General features: G+C 36.2%; 1 protein-coding gene across 1 annotated transcript in view; it reads right to left on the bottom strand.

Moving 5' to 3' along the window:
- Window positions 1-19,554, bottom strand: part of csmd1b (CUB and Sushi multiple domains 1b) — a 352,370-nt gene extending 332,816 nt beyond the window's left edge. The window contains exon 1 of the mRNA XM_066696781.1: window positions 19,479-19,554. Within this exon, the coding sequence (XP_066552878.1) occupies window positions 19,479-19,554 (76 nt within the window). The remainder of the gene's footprint in view (window positions 1-19,478) is intronic.
- Between the last annotated feature and the right edge of the window lie 2,344 nt (window positions 19,555-21,898).

The raw sequence follows: 21,898 nt of genomic DNA, 5'->3' as shown, positions 1-21,898 counted from the left end.
ATTTGTTCCATATTAAAAAATTTTGGAGGATATTCAGTTATATCGCAGATATATTCAGCCACCAATCATAAACGTACCGTTACAGTAAATTACACAATTGTCACATCATACCGACAATGTACAGAAGATGGGGAATTAGTGCCAGAATTAGTATGCAAAGTCAATTTCCCCTCTTATGACGTATCCACCAGATAGTAAAGCTCGTACCAAGGCATTGGCTTGTGGGATTCCAGCAGGCCAAGGAAAACTAAATTCACAATTTTCTACTTTCGATTTTTGAAAAGTATTATACAATAGACTGAAAATCAACCCCTGTTAAAGACAGGAAAAAAAAAACTTTGGGAACAAATAATACATTGTGTCAGTGCTGTCTGCTGTAAAAGTAGTCTTGGACTATTAAAAGCATTAATTGTCAAAAAAACAAAAAATCAGCATAACGTTTATAGTTTATAAAACATCGTTTCACCTGTCCTACTGAAAAGCCTACAATATTACAGACTGGTGCATAGTATTTTATATGCTAGTAAATAATACTTAACATTGTACATTTTTTTATGAATGTGGTGGAGAGTATGTGAAGTATGCAGGTGGAGAGTGGGCGGCCTTGACCTACTGTCTGCCATCATGAAAAGGAACAATGATGATAAAATGCATTTATGAACAGGTAAAACATGCAGACTACATTTCAGCCTGTATTACCATGGGGAAAACACACAGTGGGTTTTGAATAACGCCCTTCAAATATTTCGGTGTGCGTCTGTTGCGTGACATTCCTTGCCAAATTGCCCATATGCTTCAGTTAATAATGAAACGTCGTGCTACAATATGTGCAGAATACAGGATTTCTTAAACTGACAGGAAAGGGTTGATTTGTAGCACATACTGTATATTGTCTGATTATCAATATGAGCTCATGAGGCATTCGGGAATACCATTTATCAGCATAATGAGACATGATTCTCTGATAATCACTGACAACAAAGGATGTCCATTCAGGCAGCTCAGCAGACGCCCTACGCTTTAAAGACCCATGAATATAGAGTGGTGATGCTTTTTAAATATAAACCCTATACGTGTCATTAGAATTCAAGATGTAATGTAGAACTAAACAAGTATCCACAGCTCAGTTTACTAAACAAGTATCCACACGTTTCCCATTTTTTTATATTTCTTAGCAGGCTTAATACATGTGATAAAAATGGGGCAAAAACAACAACTTGTAAATTGTAATTGATTAATTTTGGCAGGATATCTTTACACTCATATGTTGTACTATACTTATTAGGCCTATATTATGAATAGTGCTGAGTACAAGTATCCAGTATAGTAACGGTTTAAAATATATATGAATCCATGCATCACAATTTCACAATAGATGAGTTATCCCGCATGTGTCATGATGCATACTCAAGATGTTCAGGTTCACAAACCCAGCATTTGCATTCATCAGTGAAATATTACATGTTTAAGGAGGCTGCTGAGGTTGTCATCTGTCAGTGAATATTTGAATGGATTTGTCACTTACTGTCATAAATTAGTCATATCCTGTCACTTTAACATAGTACTTTTTAAGTACTTTCTCTTTTAATAGTAATACGCTCGAGTGACCCTTTGAATGAAGTTTAGTGATGTCATATTATGAGAAAGCCTAAATGCGACTCTTAAGAGGTACAATTTAAGAACATTTACATCAATTGTGAACCATTGGTTTAAATGTTTGTCTTTTGTTGTTGCTTATTTTCTTTTCATTATTCAGTGTTCAGCCTGGTCCTGTACAAGTAATAATGGTTATACTAGTTACAGTAATGTAATGGCAAAGATACATCTGAGGGAGCACACCAATAATATGTATCATTAGTCAATATGGGGCCGCAGCAGTCGCTAACCCCACCAAGTATGCTATTTACAAACATTGATGGAGAAAATTCATATCAATCATTTTCCACAGTCCATAAATACATTTAATGAGCTTTAGAAATGTATTTACACTTTAATGATTGTTACTGCGACCTTGCAAGAAACAAGTTATTAACATCTCGGTAGGTGACACTTTGTAAATGGATGTGAACCTGGATATCACAAATGCGTGTATGCATATTATCAGCTCTTCAGAAACAGATAAGGGAATCCAAAGCTGATTTACAGTAAATCAAAGTAACTACAGACACCCCTGATTTACATGTCAAAATTACAAAATAACAACTCCAGAAACCTTACAGGAATTGCACTGCTCCTTGCAAATTCACTCTCTATATATATAACTGTGAAGAAGCACACATTATCTGGGCCTCACCAAGGCAAAACGCGTCCACACAACTGAAAGGCAATGCTACAGTCATTGTTGTCTTGTAATCTATATTAAGTGTGAATGTTATTGAGAAAAAAGCTCTTTATGTGTCTTTTGTTTGCATTCAGACAATACAAAAAATAAATCTTTCAAATACAGATTTAATGCCAGTTGATCACAAGCATGTACACAGGCACAGTCATTTATTTGTTGATGTTGCATTGTATAAGTACAAGTTCTCCCACATTTAAATCCATCACGCACACGCTTAATGTTTAACGTTTAATGTTACCTCCTCCACGTTGCATAGTGGGCAGCAGACATTGCTTTCTCAATTCGTATGACATCATTCTTCCAACTCAGTCAAATGAAACAATTACTTGTGGAGGTATTTTTTGGCAAAAGTTGATCATTTCTTGTGTGTGCTGACCTTCTTTCTAAACACCTCACCACCCAATCCATCGTCTTTCATTTTCCAGTTTTTTTTCCTGCAAACTTTATACAGTATTATTAAAATACCTACTGTCCACAGTCTATAACATTCATTCTTCGTTCTTCTGCCTGAATACATGTCTGAGCATATCTAGATTAAATTAGTTTTAAAAATCTAACAAGAGAGAATGTGTTTCCCTGAATAAATACTAAATACACATAACTAGATACAACCCAATAAATCCAATATAAAAGATTACCACAATGATTATGGTAGACACTATATACAGCCTTAAGCGTATCATTCAGGTAGAAATCTATTATACCTCCTCACTGGCTGTTTCCCCTTTTCAGTTTAAAGGATGATTGTGCGAGAGACTCTGCATTGCATGTGGTTTATTAATTTGTGACTATTGAAAGCAACTACGAAATCCTTTGAAAATTAAAATTACCAGACAAATAATAAAAACTATTGGCAGCCACAGAGTGACAAAACTATTTACATAAATGGAAATCAACATAAAAAATGCCTGCAGGCTGTGTAAATTGATTAGCAAGTGGTTTTGACCTTCGTATTTGGATTCTTTGCTCCCCTTCATCTTGGACATTGATATGTATTTGGGCAGCTCTATTTAAGAACCAAATCAACAATAATACGTTGGTTATTAAAACTCACATTTGCAGCATAATATCGGGAACTAGATCAATTGTGAGCAATGTCAAAAGCCATGACTTAAAAAGCTTGGGAACAGATTTAAGAGTTACTTTTCAGATTTCCAATAAGTTCCATTAAGCTACAGAGATGGTTCGTCACAGAATGAGTATGAATCTCAATTTAAATCAATCTACGAATTTAATTAGAAGACAGTGGAGAAAAAACAACGACACACATGACCTATATGCAAATTTCCCATATTTACCCCCTATTCCATACACTAATAGACATACTAGCCCATCAAGCATAAAAACAGAATTTCACACATATGAGGCTTTGACTGTATTCTTTCCAGGGCTGTAGACACAAGCTAAAAGTAAAAACACATGTATTAAAAAAAAATAGTTTAAAATAATAAGTGGGGTAACATTTTATTTGAGTTAAAACTGAATTTTTTTACATATGACGTAATAGGTTGAAATCTATTACTTAAATTGTAACTTGGATTTATATTTGTTCCTATTATGCAAATAATTAAAATTACATAAATAAGTTTGTAAGTGATGTTCAAAATATATAATAGTTATGAGTTTATAGTAGTTCAATATGCTGAGTTATAGATAGCATGTTTTTTTTTATTATTATTATCCTAATGATTACAAATTCAAAGTCAAAGAATGAGAAATGTCACTCATGTTTCACATCTGTTAATATCTCCAGTTCTGATTGACATTCAAATAAACAGCATAAATATCTCGGCAGCCAAATTCTGTTTAAATTACTATAAGAGAACTGTCACCGAAAAAATGTGTCCTTATATATATTCTGTTTTTATTATATCAAATATTTCTAGGGTATAACTCATCTGTATCCATTTCAGGCAGGTTGACGCCTTCACATACCATTTAGCTATGAATCACTCATATAATCCAAATCAAAGTCATAACAAAAATAAGGATATGTGGGAGAAAAAAAGAAAAAGGAAATCCACAAGGAACCAATGCTTCCTACAAAATGTTGTGGAAATAAACCATTGTATGTATTCCTCAATCACATTTCCAGATACAGTAAAAAGCGGTTTAGAAAAAACATTTCCTGCTTGAGTCCTATGTGATATGTTACATAAACCAGTTTCCTGTTGAGATTTTTTATATTCACATACCACCACAAGACTACATACATGTCCTATAAATAAAATCTCAAATATAATGTTACATGTGGTTTGAATATCTAAACCTTTGGATATCAAATAATAGCTGTTAAAACTCGTGGTTTATGGTGGAAGATGCCATATGCCCAGTTCATTTAAAGGGAACTTTGTGTATGGCCAAACTTACATGGGCATTCATTATCTGAATATCAAGAACAGTGTTCTGTCAGAGGTGGGTGCATGAAAAAGCATTCAGTAAAACTAGATAAGCAGAAAAATGAATTTAAGCATCTGGAGCAGAGCTTTTAGATAGGTACTATTTCACACTGTTGAACATTAAATGTGAATAAAAACAGCAAATACATAAAACAGCTATTCGAACTGGTGTTTTTGTCTTTCTCACATTACTTGGTCATTTTCTTCCTATGAATAGTTCTTTTTTGTTGTTAGTATTGTTTCTTTCAGGCATATCATCCATAAACTTCAAACACCCCACCATCAATCTTGAGAAGTACTGGGCAAAGTCTGATAAACAAACTGTTGGCAAGGCAAAGATTTGAAATTGTTAAAAGCCTCCGTCGCCTGTTGCCTGATGAGTAATGCATCATATCTAAGCCCAGTTTTAATAAATCCCCACGTGATGCGGTTCGTATTCTCAGAGCACACACCAAGACAGTGTAGAATTAAAACAATACTGGAAAAAGAAAGGTAGGGGTATGAATACATTTACATTTTAAAAAAAATTGCTAAACCGTAAATTTTGTATGGATTATTCAGTTTTTAAGGAAAGCACACATTTAGTTAGTCCATACTAAATCTGCAATAAAAAAATAATTGGTCACATAACATAGCGCAAATGCTAATACTAATGTTAGAAAACGGTGAACATTTTCAACAAGTTTGAAAAAGAAGTTATCACGAAAGTGCAGAAGGAAGTATTTTTGGTTTGGACTCCTTCTGAAAATAATTCAAAATAGAGATCTCCCCTGAGAACAGAGCCACAGCAATCATTATGAAATAAAGCATTGTTTTAAAAGAAAGATAGTCACTGGGAAAGGAGACAGTAAATAAAGGTAGGAACAAAGGCTATAGTAACTTGGTTATGCATTGTGATGCTTCAGCTCCGTGGGCTTCCTTGCTCAAAACAAATGTATTTTAAGCACAGTTTTCTGACCATATTCATTGTATAATCTGGTAGGCTCTAGAAACAGTACAGGTTTAGAGGGAGAAAAAAAGCTATTCTTTTGTATTGAATCAATAAAATGCAACTAGATTTATTGTGAACACTGTTGGCCCATTGCTTGCCTGTGGAGCTAAGTAAACCATTAAGCATTAATAATGTGACCCCCATCTTGAACAATATTGCCACGCTTCACCCATTACCACCAATTTACACAGCAATGTAAGCATCGATAAGAAAGTCACATAACTAGAGACAACTGCAGAGCTTTTCTGAGATTCTTTGATCCAGGAAATGTCAAATTTGGCATCATCTGATATTTTGTTTTTTAATTTTGTATTGAATTTTTAAATATAATTTTGCAATCAATTAACAGTTAATTAATTAAATAACATTTCATTAATATCTAATCAAGTACATTTCTGAGCATAGACGTCAAGAGAGGTTTTGGAGAAGTAAGATGAAGACTTTGTTCAGTCTCTGCAAAAATACTAAATTCCATTCCTGGTACCACATCTAAAAAAAGCCAAAGAAGTCTTAAGAAAAAGTTCAGAAAAGTGCAGCTATACTTATTCTTAAGTGGAAAGGCATGAGTTAGAATGAAACACTGAATATCTAGCCCTTTCCAGAGGGGTGACTAAGATTATATATATTTAAAAAAGAATAAACTATTTCATACCTAGTGCCAGACAGCAGAGTACTGTGACAGAGATAGGGATGTTGTGAAAGCAGATTCAGAAATGAAAGAAGGAACATATTGAAAACAAAGACTAATTCTTCTAAAAGTTTACCAGCTGACGTTGTTGAATCTAACGCTCTCAAATATCATGAACCTGATAGATCTGTTATTTGAGAAGAATCTGTTAAGGTTCTGGACTTCAAATCTATGTAGTACAGTGTGACAACAGTACTTCGAAGTGGATGGCCAAGTGGTTATGAAAGCCTCCTCTCATTTATTTATATTTTGTTATGATCTTTTGAATCAAACATTATCTTTTTGAATGGAATAAAATAAGTCCATTGAATACATAAGGTCATATAAATGCTGTGTCAGAAAAATATAGTGTCAATGTATTAGAAAAAACTTGTCCTCAAACCATCAAACAACAATTAGAAATGTATGACCTGAGAAAGCATGTTGAATTCAGACACTAACACCTGCACAGTATTTGTAAAATGAAGACAGGTGGCAGCTTAATACAATCATACAGCCCATTAATGAAGAAAAAAATGAAAAAGTATTCCTTAAGTAAAGCCGAGAAGATGCCGAAAACAGCATTGAGGGAGAAGGAGACCTATCAGTCATTAATGTTTAAAAGGAAATGTTGATGCAGTTCACAGGGAACGCACTCGTTCAACCCAGCTACGTTGCTACGCTCAGCAAAGGAGGTATCATAAGGTTAGAGGACTGGAAAAGGAATCGGAAGTTAACTTTCTAACCTGACCTATTCATGCATAATGCATTTCGGTACAACTGTGCAGCCTGGCCACAGAGAATCCAAATAAACCGCAAAACGTTAAAAAATGACATTGTCACGAACAGAGAACGGTTTGTATGCAGTAACTCACCACAACAGGCACGGACCTAACATAATCCGACCATATGTGACAACAGAGCTTATTAACAATATAGATGATGCAATTAGTTGACTCACTAGGCTAATAAGCCCGGCTCTTGAACATTCGTCTTGCATCCAGCCATTTATAGACCATCTTTACGAAGGGGAATTTACCGCACCACTGTTAATACGGAGTATCATGAAGATGTACGGTTTGCTATATACATCAGCGAGGAGGACCGTGCAATTCTTAGCTCTAGACAATATCATCAATACATACACACCTACACACAATATTTACACACAATGCAACGACAAAGGATCTTCATTGATCCAAGGCATTACTAGAATAGATCCTGAAATACAATATGCTACACAGAGGGAAAATTCCTGAACAGCCATGATATGACAGAGAGAGAGAGAGAAATGGATGAAAATACACATTTCCTATAAAACCAGCTAAGAATCATCAGTAGATCAATGTCCAGGCAGTTAAATTATTATTAATACATACATATATTATATAATTTTAAGTATACACAAGTAAATAATCATGTTTTGTCATAGCATACATCTGTGTGAACAAACAAGGCCAAGTACTGTTCAGAATCCCAGCCATGCTGACTGGCCATAATGAATAAAGCAAATATTATAAATAGATTACAGAGTCCCAAGAGCACATTGGCATCTGTTACCAGTGCAAATCTACTTCCTCCTAAGCCAGCCACGTTGCCTTATAATCAATACAATACTGGTGAAGTAAGCAAGCACAGGATATGCATATTACATTGAAACTATTGCAGCATAAAAACAGCCAGCCTAGTAAATAATAACTTCCATCGTCTATGCTTACTGTACAAATACTTTGAAAGGGTAATATTAATGTATACGTATCTACATATAACACTTTATATACATACATATACGTAATTACAAATCAAACTAGACATATTACGCATATGTAAGCTATTTAAAACATGGGGCTGCACAAATGACAATTCCACCACTAGACATGACTGTAAGAACCAGTCATCTCTTTTCATCTCTGCAGTTTTATGTATCTATTAAAAGCACGTGAGCACCTGATTAACCAAAATCACATCTCTTTAAAAGTCCCTTTTCACATGCCAGTATACCCCATATCGAGCAAAGCCTGCATGTCTGCATTAAAATCAAGCTTTAAATAGCTCTCTCAATCAATGGGCACATTAATTCTAAATCTGATGTACAGTAGAGTGTTCAATAAAAGTGATGAATTTTGCACAGATGGTTTTATATACATCTCTTTCATAAAGCTCAAACACATTCCAAAAACTAGATTACAAATGAATTTTGCACCACTTGGGATCAAATGCTTTATCCTTCACTCATATTAAGTATATTTAAATTGCCCCATTGACCAGGATTTTTACCTTTACATTAGGGGAAATCCACAGACCCTATAGAGATTTATTGCCGGTATATTATACTATAAAATAAAATGTATTTAATGTACTTTGGCCAACTAATTAGAAGTATATGAAATAATGCATTGCTCAAACTAAGAAAAGGAAACACAAATATTTTAAAATAACCTTCAGAGCCACTACAAATAATGTGTTCATTAATCTACACATACAAATATTGTATTGTAGTGATGTCTTGCGGTACCACGATGTTTGTAAAATGTTTTTACTGTGCTGTGTAAATGTATAATTCAATGGTGCTGTTGAACGTGAAACACCCAGAATAAAGAGCATCATTGTAGAACTAATAAAAATGCCAATAGTAAAAGTATAAATAAATCATAATGATAAAACTTTCTATATTTAATCGTGCCCCGTAAGTGTCCTGACCTCTGACCCCAATAGTGTCTTATTCCCTACGGCGGCGCCATCTCCAGATGTGTGTGCACTGCGGTGCTTAAACTTTAACTATCTGGTGGCGAGGAAGAACTCTAGTTCTCCTGATATACCACCCACTCACGCTCAGATCCCACTGCAAGAAATAGAAATCAGCTATCAGTCTGCTTGCAGTTCAAATGTTTCAATATGCCTCCTGGCAGTTACCTTCACTGTCCACATAATTCACATGCAACTGGCTACCAGCCATATGAGTACCTGGAGCAACTTAAGCTTCACTGATCCTGTCATGTATCTTTCCAGAGAAAGCATAAATGCCTTAGGCAGATTCAGCAATGCCCAACTCCAACACTCTCACTGCTATTACAGGCCAGGAAGAAAGCTTTCATATTTCAGATGTTCTGTAAACAAGAATGCAATCAACTATGGAACATTTCTAAGAATAACCGAGTAACGTAATATTGAAATGTAAAACAAAATCGGCATTATTTATTATATAAATGTATATACAGTGAGGGAAAAAAGTATTTGATCCCCTGCTGATTTTGTACGTTTGCCCACTGCCAAAGAAATGATCAGTCTATAATTTTAATGGTAGGTGTATTTTAACAGTGAGAGACAGAATAACAACAAAACAATCCAGAAAAACACATTTCAAAAAAGTTATAAATTGATTTGCATGTTAATGAGGGAAATAAGTATCTGATCCCCTATCAATCAGCAAGATTTCTGGCTCCCAGGTGTCTTTTATACAGGTAACGAGCTGAGATTAGGAGCACTCTCTTAAAGGGAGTGCTCCTAATCTCAGCTCGTTACCTGTATAAAAGACACCTGTCCACAGAAGCAATCAATCAATCAGATTCCAAACTCTCCACCATGGCCAAGACCAAAGAGCTGTCCAAGGATGTCAGGGACAAGAGTGTAGACCTACACAAGGCTGGAATGGGCTACAAGACCACCGCCAACCAGCTTGGTGAGAAGGTGACAACAGTTGGTGCGATTATTCGCAAATGGAAGAAACACAAAATAACTGTCAGTCTCCCTCGGTCTGGGGCTCCATGCAAGATCTCACCTCGTGGAGTTTCAATGATCATGAGAACGGTGAGGAATCAGCCCAGAACTACACGGGAGGATCTTGTTAATGATCTCAAGGCAGCTGGGACCATAGTCGCCAAGAAAACAATTGGTAACACACTACGCCATGAAGGACTGAAATCCTGCAGCGCCCGCAAGGCCCCCCTGCTCAAGAAAGCACATGTACAGGCCCGTCTGAAGTTTGCCAACATCTGAATGATTCAGAGGAGAACTGGGTGAAAGTATTGTGGTCAGATGAGACCAAAATCAACTTCTTTGGCATCAACTCAGCCTGCCGTGTAGGAGGAGGAGGAATGACCCCAAGAACACCATCCCCACCGTCAAACATGGAGGTGGAAACATTATGCTTTGGGGGTGTTTTTCTGCTAAGGGGACAGGACAACTGCACCGCATCAAAGGGACGATGGACGGGGCCATGTACCGTCAAATCTTGGGTGAGAACCTCCTTCCCTCAGTCAGGGCATTGAAAATGGGTCGTGGATGGGTATTCCAGCATGACAATGACCCAAGACACACAGCCAAGGCAACAAAGGAGTGGCTCAAGAAGAAGCACATTAAGGTCCTGGAGTGGCCTAGCCAGTCTCCAGACCTTAATCCCATAGAAAATCTGTGGAGGGAGCTGAAGGTTCGAGTTGCCAAACGTCAGCCTCGAAACCTTAATGACTTGGAGAGGATCTGCAAAGAGGAGTGGGACAAAATCCCTCCTGAGATGTGTGCAAACCTGGTGGCCAACTACAAGAAACGTCTGACCTCTGTGATTGCCAACAAGGGTTTTGCCACCAAGTACTAAGTCGAAGGGGTCAAATACTTATTTCCCTCATTAACATGCAAATCAATTTATAACTTTTTTGAAATTCGTTTTTCTGGATTTTGTTGTTGTTATTCTGTATCTCACTGTTAAAATACACCTACCATTAAAATTATAGACTGATCATTTCTTTGTCAGTGGGCAAACGTACAAAATCAGCAGGGGATCAAATACTTTTTTCCCCTCACTGTATCTACTACTTATTCAGTTAACTATATTCATTACTTCTCTCCAGTCCTTTAAAGATTAAAAACAGAAGACAACGTTCCTTTTTTTTCCCCAATGAATGCTTTGGCCAGCATTTCTAGCTCCCAGAGTGCTTTGCTGCCATTCTAACAACACTACATCATTCTACTCACCTTCACATGAAATCCGCAGACAAATATATTTAAAAAGAGATTCCTGCTCATAATGTCTACATCATTCGACATCTTTTGTGCAGGGACTGTAAGGCCACTAAAACGAAATGGCTTTGTAGAACAGATCATATCGGTTGGATTTGTCTCATTAGTTTTGCCTCATTTGAAGGGAAGGGCATCCACATCACAAAATAGGAGAGAAACGTTTCTATTTCAGTTACTTTCTGAATAGGTCATAGGTTTAATTTCAAACAAGCAGGTCAATATCAATGTAGCATAGGCGTACGTTTACGGGGGGATATTGATAAGATTTGCTTTAGTAAATACAGTCCCATAAATCATTAAATCTGCCTAGGTTCTAGTTTAAAAATCCAATTTCATATTTACTGACAACTATTTTGGTAAATCATGTTGGAATCTGGTCCCTGGTCACCGCTGTTCAGTGAACCGCAATCCAGATTGTCACTATATTTCGAAACCGCAATGTCCCCATGTTCAGTTGTCTCATTTTGTCTGACATAGATACTGTTCACAGGAAGAGTTGCCACATGATTGTAAGAAAACCGCTGTGCCAGTCATCAGCTTTAATGAAATAAACTGATTAAGAAAAATGTTCCTGAAGTCTCCACTTCCCCAATGTATACATCATCGAGAGCTGAGGTTCGGATGTGTTCAGTCTTGACGTGGTCAAAGGAAGGAAAGTAATGACTGAAGCACTACGATATTTTATTAATGAACACATATGTAAAACAGTGCATTTTCAATTCAGCCAAACTGGATCAAGCAGATTACAGGCAATCAGTTGAGATATCCAAATCATTAATAGAGTATTCATATTTGCATAAACAGTGTGAAAATAAGTCTTTATATATAGTTAGACACAGACCATTGAAGCATTTATGAAAAATAATACATTTGAATGTTGTGGCATAATATGAATGCTGTGATTCTAATGGCCTTCACCTGTGGATAAATTAGGAATTGTATGCCTAACAAAGGCCTCTTTTGTGATACACAACATTAAATTACAGCTGTTGTGAGGTGGGGGATGGTGAATAGGTCAAAATGCTAAAGAAAATGAGATGGTACCACTTCACAAAACAAAGTAACACCTACTGTAGTGGGAACATGACAACAAGCTGTTATGTAATTCATTATGTAATTGCAGTCAGGGACTAAAACGGCTTCAAATGTAGTTCTGCTTAAAAAAAAAAAAAAATACCAGAGGAAATAAAGGCTACAAAATAGGACACTTCAGTCAATTCTACATTCTCTAGGAAAAAAAAAAGCAAGCATTGATTTAAAGATTATATTTATGAACTCTAATCTTTTGCAGCTTGGACTTAATCCTCTGAACAGTTCCCAATATGAAATGGTACAGGGGATCTAAAATAAAAAAGGCGCAGGATAGCCTAATCTGCTAAAATTAGGCAGCGAATATCTCCTAAAACCATTGGACTAAATCCCAGAGGGGATTTCCAGAATTTCACAGATATATTGCATGAATTAAGAAAATCGAATTATAATGAGGTAAAACGGCATTTGCATTCATGCCAAGTTATGTAGAAAACAAAATCCCTTTCCCTTCACTGTTGCATTCCTCAGTCATGGGTAAAGAACAGGACATAGAACATTTTAACCTTTTTTTTTTTTTTCCCAGGATTAACAAAATGAATACTTAACGCTGTCAGTGCATTTCAACAGTAAAGTCAACTTCTGTCATCTGTGGATTTTTTAACTCTAGCAAATTCTCAGCAGTTGTATATTACAGTTATTTTTAAGGCAGGGAGTTCAAGACTAGTCTGTGAACACCAATATCAGAGTATAAATAGGGTTCGTATATGCACTCATTCATGGATACACATATATACGCTACATTCCGACCTTATATCTTTTTAAAAGATAAGAGCCCTTGAAATAGAAGACTAACCTCATTGTACCCTTAAGAGACAGACACAAGGTCAAGGCTTCTTTGAAAAATGACTTACTGGGAACAGGAGAAGTCATATACACAACTTATCATAAGATGAACCATGTTTGGACTTTGAATCCTAATGACCATCCACAAATAATACATGTATCATCCTATTTAGTGTTCTGTATAACAACCAGTGACTCAAACCTGCTAGTCTAACCAATCTTTCCAATCTTCAAATAAAAAAAGCATTTTAAATAATAAAAGAAAATATTAAAAGGGTTTCTATTGCAGAGGCTGCCCATATCGCTCCATTATCTGAGACACTTGCTGACATCACATGGGTTTTACTGTTCACTGATGTCTTGCTGTGCCGTAATTCTGATTAAATTGGCTGAAATGGTTAAAAAATGAAAACGGACCAGTTCCTTCCCATCGCATGTTTAGATAAAGCTTCTAGGAATAAAACAGTTGGCAACCCTACATCTAAAAGATTTTTATATCTGGCTCAGGCACAGTAGAAAAAGAGCTGAGCTAGTGAAAAGCCACGGTCACTGAAGGAATTAAATTCTTAAACTTTTCTATAACAGACATGATATTTTTCTCCAAAAGCCACCAAGCCAAAAAAAAAAAAAAAAAAAGTCAGATTACTACAATAATTAACTTAATACTTACTTAGTATTTTAGAAGCAAAGAGATGGGGCATTGATTTCTGTTACACTAGCAGGGATTAAAGGCCACAGTAAATAATGCTAAAGAATATATGCTAAAGACAAAGACTGAATGGATACTATCTATTGAAAACCTTCGAGGCACAGAATCAATACTTCTCCATAATATGCTCAGCGACAGTTGCTTATATAGCAAAACCATCAGATGCTTAATTAGCTTAGTCATCTTTTTGGACTCCAGCTGTACACTGCAGGCCTACTTATTGTGTTTGTTTCAATTAATGAAGGATACCATATGTAATTAGGATTTTTATGCTTCTGTTATGGTTTCTGTAATTTACATCTAATATTTTCACAAACTATATCCAAAGCTGCCCAGAACACTTTTTCTTACACCAATGGAAACTATTTTTGGCAATTGGTCTGAGAGATTTTGAACTAAGAATAGAATGTATGGATTGTATTACTAATAAACTATGTACGATGTATTGGGTGTCCATCCATTATTTGCACTCTTTCATAGTCAAGAAGACCAAACAACCAAAACAAATCCTATTTCAACATTTTGCCCAATGTGTAGGTATTATGGTAAAGAAAACAAAAACTGTTCTAGTTTTCAAAAGACTGTGAAAACGGCTTCCACACGTTCGTTTACAAGTCCAATCGGTCCCAATTTAAATCAGGGGGTTGGGTAAACCATCGTACATCTTAGTATTTGGTTTGGAAGAGAACGGTCTGTTTGGTTGGTTGGTCACAAACTTGCATTCGAGAGAAGGTACATCGCAATATGGCAACAGCAGAACAATAACCACAGAAATGTAACCAAAGATAGAGAGATTCTGCGATGTAGCGGTCACATGGCCCGCAGTGACGGACGGACGGACGGACCCCGAGGCTCGACCCCAGAGAGACACTCGGAGAGCGATGGTGGGGGATAAAAAATGGTACATGGGAAAGCAATGAGAGGATGTATTTGAGAGTGACTGAGGAGGGAAAAAAGAGACTGCACTGAGACTAAGTGAGATCCTGCAACACATGAATAAAGTTCCAAGTGTGGACTGCTTTAATTCTGTTTCCATAGTAACATCAGCTCCTGTATGATACTGTAATGCAAACTATGCAACGTGTGATGCTACTAAAATACCACGAGCAACTAACTGCATGGCAGACAGAGATTTTGTGTTGAATAATGGAGTTTCTGGTTTTCCTTTTGTTGTACAGGTCAGAAAACCAGCTCAGGTGATTTTGTAATAAAGTCTATATAGAACTGAATCGTCACACAACAAATTACCACACCAGCCAAAGTGAATAGATTGGTTTGAAACAAATGCTGAAACTATATTAACTCCACTTGACTCCCTGCTCAAGCCCTCGGTGGAAGTTTTAATTTGTATGGCAAGACGGGCACCCGATTTAGTCGGCTTGTAATGTGCTTGGCAATAAATAAACGAGTAAGAGTTGGACTACAGGCGAGTGTGTGTGTGTGTGTGTGTGTGTGTGTTCCTCATGCCGCTGCTTTATTTATTTTACAACTGGGGGGACGGGTTTGTCTGCCTTTCAATAAAGTAATAAGCACATTCTTTCGTTCTTGGAAACCGGCGAGCATTTGTTCTCCTGACAGCGGTGCGGGAATGTTTAGGGCCACGCTAAATAATGCATACGGTACCTGATGTAAACAACGGTGCACCGGATGACTTCAGACTCAGGGGGAGCCATGTGATTAATGGGGTTATTTTTCTGTAATTTCTTATAATGCCTTGACATTCCATTTCATTGCGAGGAAAATGACAATATGCTTTAGTTTTAAGGATTTACAGTTGAGATTTATGAGGAAGCAATACTGATCTACTGCCAGGTATTAACCCATAACTCAGAGCCCTTCTAAAAGGTGCCCGAGTAAGGTTAGGCAGGAACAGAATTAGTAGAAACAGTGTTCAGTCCATGTTCAGTCATAGGCGATATCTCAGACTATATACCTTTGAAAGAGTTCATATCCAAGCACTGAAGGCAGGCAGATGTCATTTTGAGCCCTATTGTATCTGCTTGATTCTGTTATTATTAATTTATGAAAGCCAAGTGGGTAATTACCCTCAGTGTCTCCTACATATCTGTTGATAGAAGCTGACCATTCATATAAAACAATACGGTACAGTACACTCATAGAGAAACTTACTAGGTACTTATCCCATGAATTTATTGTATGTTCTATTATTTGCTAATGATGTTTTGTATTTTTCAAGCAAATGCCATGATTATATTAATACGGCTTCACATGAATCCAACAGTATTAAAACATAAACATGCTTTAATGTAACTTCTCTGTTTTTTCCTTTCTAAACATGTTGTCCATTTACTCATTTGTGTTGCTCTTTTTTCCTTTGTAGGAAATGTCGGGAATGCGGTTGGCTGTCATAAATAAGGATTTAATGGATATTTAATTAAAGCATACATTGACCTTATGCAACATGTAAATTAAAAGTCAATAGATAGTATATATTAATTGTCTAATGCCAGGGGGATGTGCAGCACAGATGGATAGTGAAATTAGTCTGTTGCCATATATTTGCAATACCCAGATTGTGCAACTATTGACATCTTGTGTACATTTTATAGACAGCCAATATGTCGATTAAAGGTCAAATGGCTACCCATAGGCAGGCAAAATATATTAATACTTTGTCGTTTTTTTTGCCTCCTGCGAAGCAAATTAATCGGCATATTTATAAACTCCTAAATTGTTTACCCTTTAGCAGAACACTTAAAAATTTGCAAAATGAGATAAACTCAGAGAAATAATTGCAGAATCTAAATGTATTTTTAAAAACTGGACACCATTTTTACAGTTTCATTCTGCTTTTTATAGTGCTCTAATTTTACACTTAATTTAGTTTTTAATTTTATTTTAAATTAATTAAAACTGTATTCCCCAAAAACAGGGCATTAAAGTTTAATGACAGCAGGGAAATTTGACATTTTCTTAAGGATACAAATCTGATTTAAATGCCAAAACTTGACTTCAGCACATTGAATATAAATTGGCCTTCCTGAAGGCCGTGGATGGAAAAGGGTAAAACTGGATCCGCTCCCGGTCCTGTACAGAGAACATTATTTAGATTACTTAACAAACAGAGGAATAATCAGTCAAAGGTGTCTTCAAAGTGCTTCGAATGTGTTTGCTTTAGCAAGTGCAGTTCTTATGTCCATTTGAAAGCTGTTTTATAAGCTGATTAGAGTTTCAAAGGAGCAGGTTTATCATGCAGTGGTGCTTAAAAACCATCATGCACTATGTAACCATATGCAGGAAAATGTGCTGTTAATCCTTCGTCAAACCTCATACAATTTGAGCAAAATGGAGTCTCCAATGCAAAACCAAGTTTCCTAATTTAAAGGCCTTGTATGCAATTAGAAGCAGACAGACATTGTACATTTCTGGAAGGGCGAAGTAAAAGTCAAGAGCATAAATAATTTGCATAAATAATGTAACATAAGGAAAAAATTACTAAATTAGTCAACATAATAGTTAAAAAAAAAATTGTAACCATTAGGGTACACAATTTCTTCTTTCACCAGTATCCCTTAATTTAAAAAAAAAGTGATTTGTTTTTCTGATGTTTTCCTGAATGTTAAACATAACACAGGCATGTATTAATTAATTAATTAAACACCGAAATGATACTCTAACCCTAACCTGGACCAAACTATAACCCTAATTTCAACACTTAGCTGAATATAAATGTAAATTCCTACTAAATTACTCAAAACCAGACTGTAAACATAACCTACTTTCTTCTGTTTCTACCATCTAAGTCTAGTTCTTCAGTTCATACAGGGATAGCAATTAATTATCTGACTGTATATATATTATTCAGATTCTTTGTTGTGAATGCGGATACTGACTGCATAACATTGTGTAAACTGTAGCCTCTAACCATCTGTTTCTCTGGATGTCATTTCTATCGTTTTCTCTGGCTAAGTGTGCAGCTCATGGTGAACATCATTATGCTTTGATCATGAACATAGTGACCTTTAATGACTGTGCAAAAATTGAAGTAGTTTGTGGATTCAAATTTGCTTCTAGTTTCTACCAATGATGGATTGCACAGTATTTACCATGGGAGCACCGTTGTCTTGAAGTTCAATGTCAAAGTCTCTCTGTAACGTTACACACTCTGTATAATGTTTTTGAAGGCAGACCAAGAAAATGCATCTTCACACACATAGACAGGGGTCTAAAGAAAGGGACATATCACCCAGGGTCCAAACACTGATCCTGGGATCAATTACTTTCCAACCACAGATCTAAACAAGACCTCTGCACCAGCCAGCCATCTTTAACCTGGAATCAAACAACATAACTTGTCTTCTCAAACTGGGAACAAGGGAAAACAAATATCTGCATGACAATAGGGAAGTTATCAGGATAATTAAACCACAATAAAAACAAAAAAGTAATCTGCTGAAAGAAACAGCTGCTGCATTATTTTACAAATAATTGATTCCCCCAATTATTACAATAAATACTTTGCAAGATACCTTCCTATGCTGAAGGAGTTACTTAAGATACCCCCCAGATTGCTATCAAAGGGGTATTTTGCGAGAAGTTGTTAAATCTTTTGCATGAGATATTAAATGAAGCTCATGTTAGCAATTTAAACATTCAAAATCTCTATACATCCTTCAGAAAGGTTAATTAAGAGACTGAGCAAGCTGAAGAACATGTGCGCATTTTAAATCAAGCGCCCTGATCAGGGCATGATCATAAAAAATTGATTCTGCACTACAGAGCACTCAAGTCTGGAATAATGTTCGCTGACAGATCTCCAAACAAAAGGATACAAATGGCTCTCTCTATTAATTACGCAAACAAAAAGGCATAACATGGACCGAGGAAGCACTTGGAACAAACGCCCATAAACAGTCTTTTATTTCATTGGTACATTTATTATTTTTCACAGCAATAATCATTCAAGGCAATTTCATGGATCCGTACAAACAAGGACAATTCTCTCTTTGCATCCAATCCTTTCAGTTAAATTGCAGTCTCCTGAAAACACTTAGGTTTGAGCTGAGGAAAAAAAAAAGTAATTTTCTCAAATAGTCCTTGTGAATATGGAACCACGCGAGCACTTTGCACAGACACTGCCTCGTGCCATTGAAAGTGCCAAGCAGAAGCTAAATATTCCAGCTTTGTTCTTAATGGATGTTGCCGTCGCTGTAAAATGCATTCAATAAAATAACTATCATCATCATCAAGTCAATCATTAGCTACTTAAACAAATGGGATAAAATTAAGGAGCTGGAATATTTGGATACTTTTATTTTCCACAGAAATTCATGTTTGTTAACTGGTGGGTTACATATTCGAATACACCCAAGGGATAGCCGTCATTATAGGCAGCGTTTATGAGATTTCAGAAGAAGCACAACCACTGGGACATCAAAAACATTCTCTGTGCTGTACAATTACTATCGCCGGCACCTTGGAAAGATTATGAGAGATATTGTGACACGCAACACAAGCATTACTCTGATCCAAGCTCCCAGTGATGGCCAAAGAGATATACAACTCCGACTCCGCACTTGACGAATGTGTCGGTGACATGTGACAAAAGGCCAGAGACCTCTTTCAAAACGAGTTCAAGAGTGGTCTCTAGTGTGAATGTAAAGAACCCTCAGAAACAATGAAATAACATACTCTCTGTACTCTAGGAAGTCTTTTCCAACCTCCAATTTATTTTTCTGATGAGATTATACTTTCCCCAGTAGTGTTGTGTGTGTATGATAAATACACACGTACTCGCACACAGCCATCCACACACAACAGTATGGTGTCCATCATTACAGATTTCCTTTTCTCTTTTTTTCTCTCACAGAAATGTGTGAAATGAGAAACTGCTTCACCAGATGGGAACTTGTCAATTCCAAAGATAATCACAAGGGTGCCGATATTGGAAGAACTGGACGCTTGGCATAGGTGATGATTTCAATGAAGACATAAATATCTAAATTCCAGTGGCATACACAAAGCTTTTAATACTGTTCTACTGCTAAAAGCCAGAGACCCTCCTGGGAATTAACAGACATAATTGTACCAGAGACTGCTTCACATTAAGGATCTAATATCTAATCATTTAAACAGTAGACAGAGAACTATCTCCAATTTAAACTGCCTGTCCACCTACAGCTTCATGACAGGCAATATTATCTTGATTGTCTGGGGGGAAAAAACTCCTTTTCCTCAACATGTAGGCTGCTTATAAGAAAAAATGTTCAATTAGAAATGCTTATTGAAGCACAAAAGTAGGTAAAAATACATCTATTCAATCGATAATCCAGCTATATGTTTTGAGTAAAATTTAAAGGGCCTTCAGATTCCATTTAGCAAGCATTACAATACTCACAAATAACAAAATGGTGTCTTCAGCAGATTTCAGGTTACTGCAAGTGAGAAATACCAAAAACGTGTTTGGAGGCCAACTGAAATGCTTCTTACATATGTCACCCTGAGATAAGAGCACAGTGTATCAGGTCTTGACTGGGGGGGGATTCTATACTTTTTTTTTTTTTAATTCATCACCCTCATGTTATTATATCAAATTCATAATGAATCGTAATCATATTGTAGAGATGTATGGGATAAAACTACCAAAAAAGGTCTCACTGGTTACTTGACATCCTTCAGACTTTATATACATTTAATGCTGTGCTTAAAATCACTTATTTTTTTCCCCAAGGCAGATTACAAAAACAAAATGACTGATAGTGTCCTTCAAGCTACCTTCTGAAAACATCAGATGGAGCTCACCCGTGCAGATTTACGGTTACTTTCCCTGTTTAGTTCTATGGATATAATCTTTCACAAACTGCCAGGCATTTTATTTTTCATGTTTCGCTCTACCATACCCTTTCTTCCCTACCAATGCGTAGTCTTCACCTCTCCTATACACCCCAAAACAAGGGCAGAGATGCATCTACAGGAAACCAAACTACAATACTGATGCTGTTGCGTTATCTCCCCCTGACAACTGAATTACACTTGCATAAAACATAACATGACCATGATTTCAGTTGTGTTATGGTGATATAAAGACTATACAATGGGAAGTATACAACTATAGAAGATTTGTTTTCTTTTTATAATGAATAAATGAAGATCTCACAAGTGGACACCAGTGCAGAAAGTGGATTAATAGTCTCCTCTCAATTAAATTCTGCTTACATCAAAACATCAGATTGCTCCTGGATCACATACCAAAAGGATTTATTTTTACTTACATGTGAAAATTAATTCATATTGCCAATGGGCAGCCAACCATCTCTTTTTTTGTCTTCAACCAATAATATCCTGCCCAAGGCCAGGCTGTGGGCAAATGTACAAGATCTCTACACTGCAATCACACACTTCCACAGACTACACTTTCGATACTGTACCACCTCAAAGAACACAGGATGGCATTGTGGCTTTCTTGCCAATTTAATGTGTCAGGATTATCTTTGATGCAGTATCTCTATTGTTACTAAAGTTGTCAGTTAGTTAAATAATTCAATTAACTAGCCCAGCACTACTGGAAACTATTTAATTGTATTTCTCGCTCTTCTGTATTGGTTGTTGGAGAGAGGGGGGCGGGAGTTGAATAATTTTTTGCAACATTAGTGCAGATTTATGGATTTATTCTTTAATGAATATGTGGGAGTTTCCATCTTCTGACTGTGTGTCACCACTCAAAGATACTTCAAAAGAGCCCTGCAGCTTTTATATTTAAATGAGTCAATAAACACATCCCAGGTTCCTTATCACAAATTAACATCAGCCTAGACACCATTACATTTTTGGGCAGGAAGACTCATTTGAAATAATTTCCAATATTCGTAATAAAAAATTATATATATATATATATATATATATATATATATATATATGACTTTGATCAAGAAAAATTGCAATA

This window comes from Amia ocellicauda, chromosome 23 (assembly GCF_036373705.1).
Source record: "Amia ocellicauda isolate fAmiCal2 chromosome 23, fAmiCal2.hap1, whole genome shotgun sequence".
NCBI classification, from domain to species: Eukaryota; Metazoa; Chordata; class Actinopteri; order Amiiformes; family Amiidae; genus Amia; species Amia ocellicauda.
Note: the sequence above shows the minus strand (reverse complement) of the source record. Positions and strands in the feature narration are given on the sequence as shown.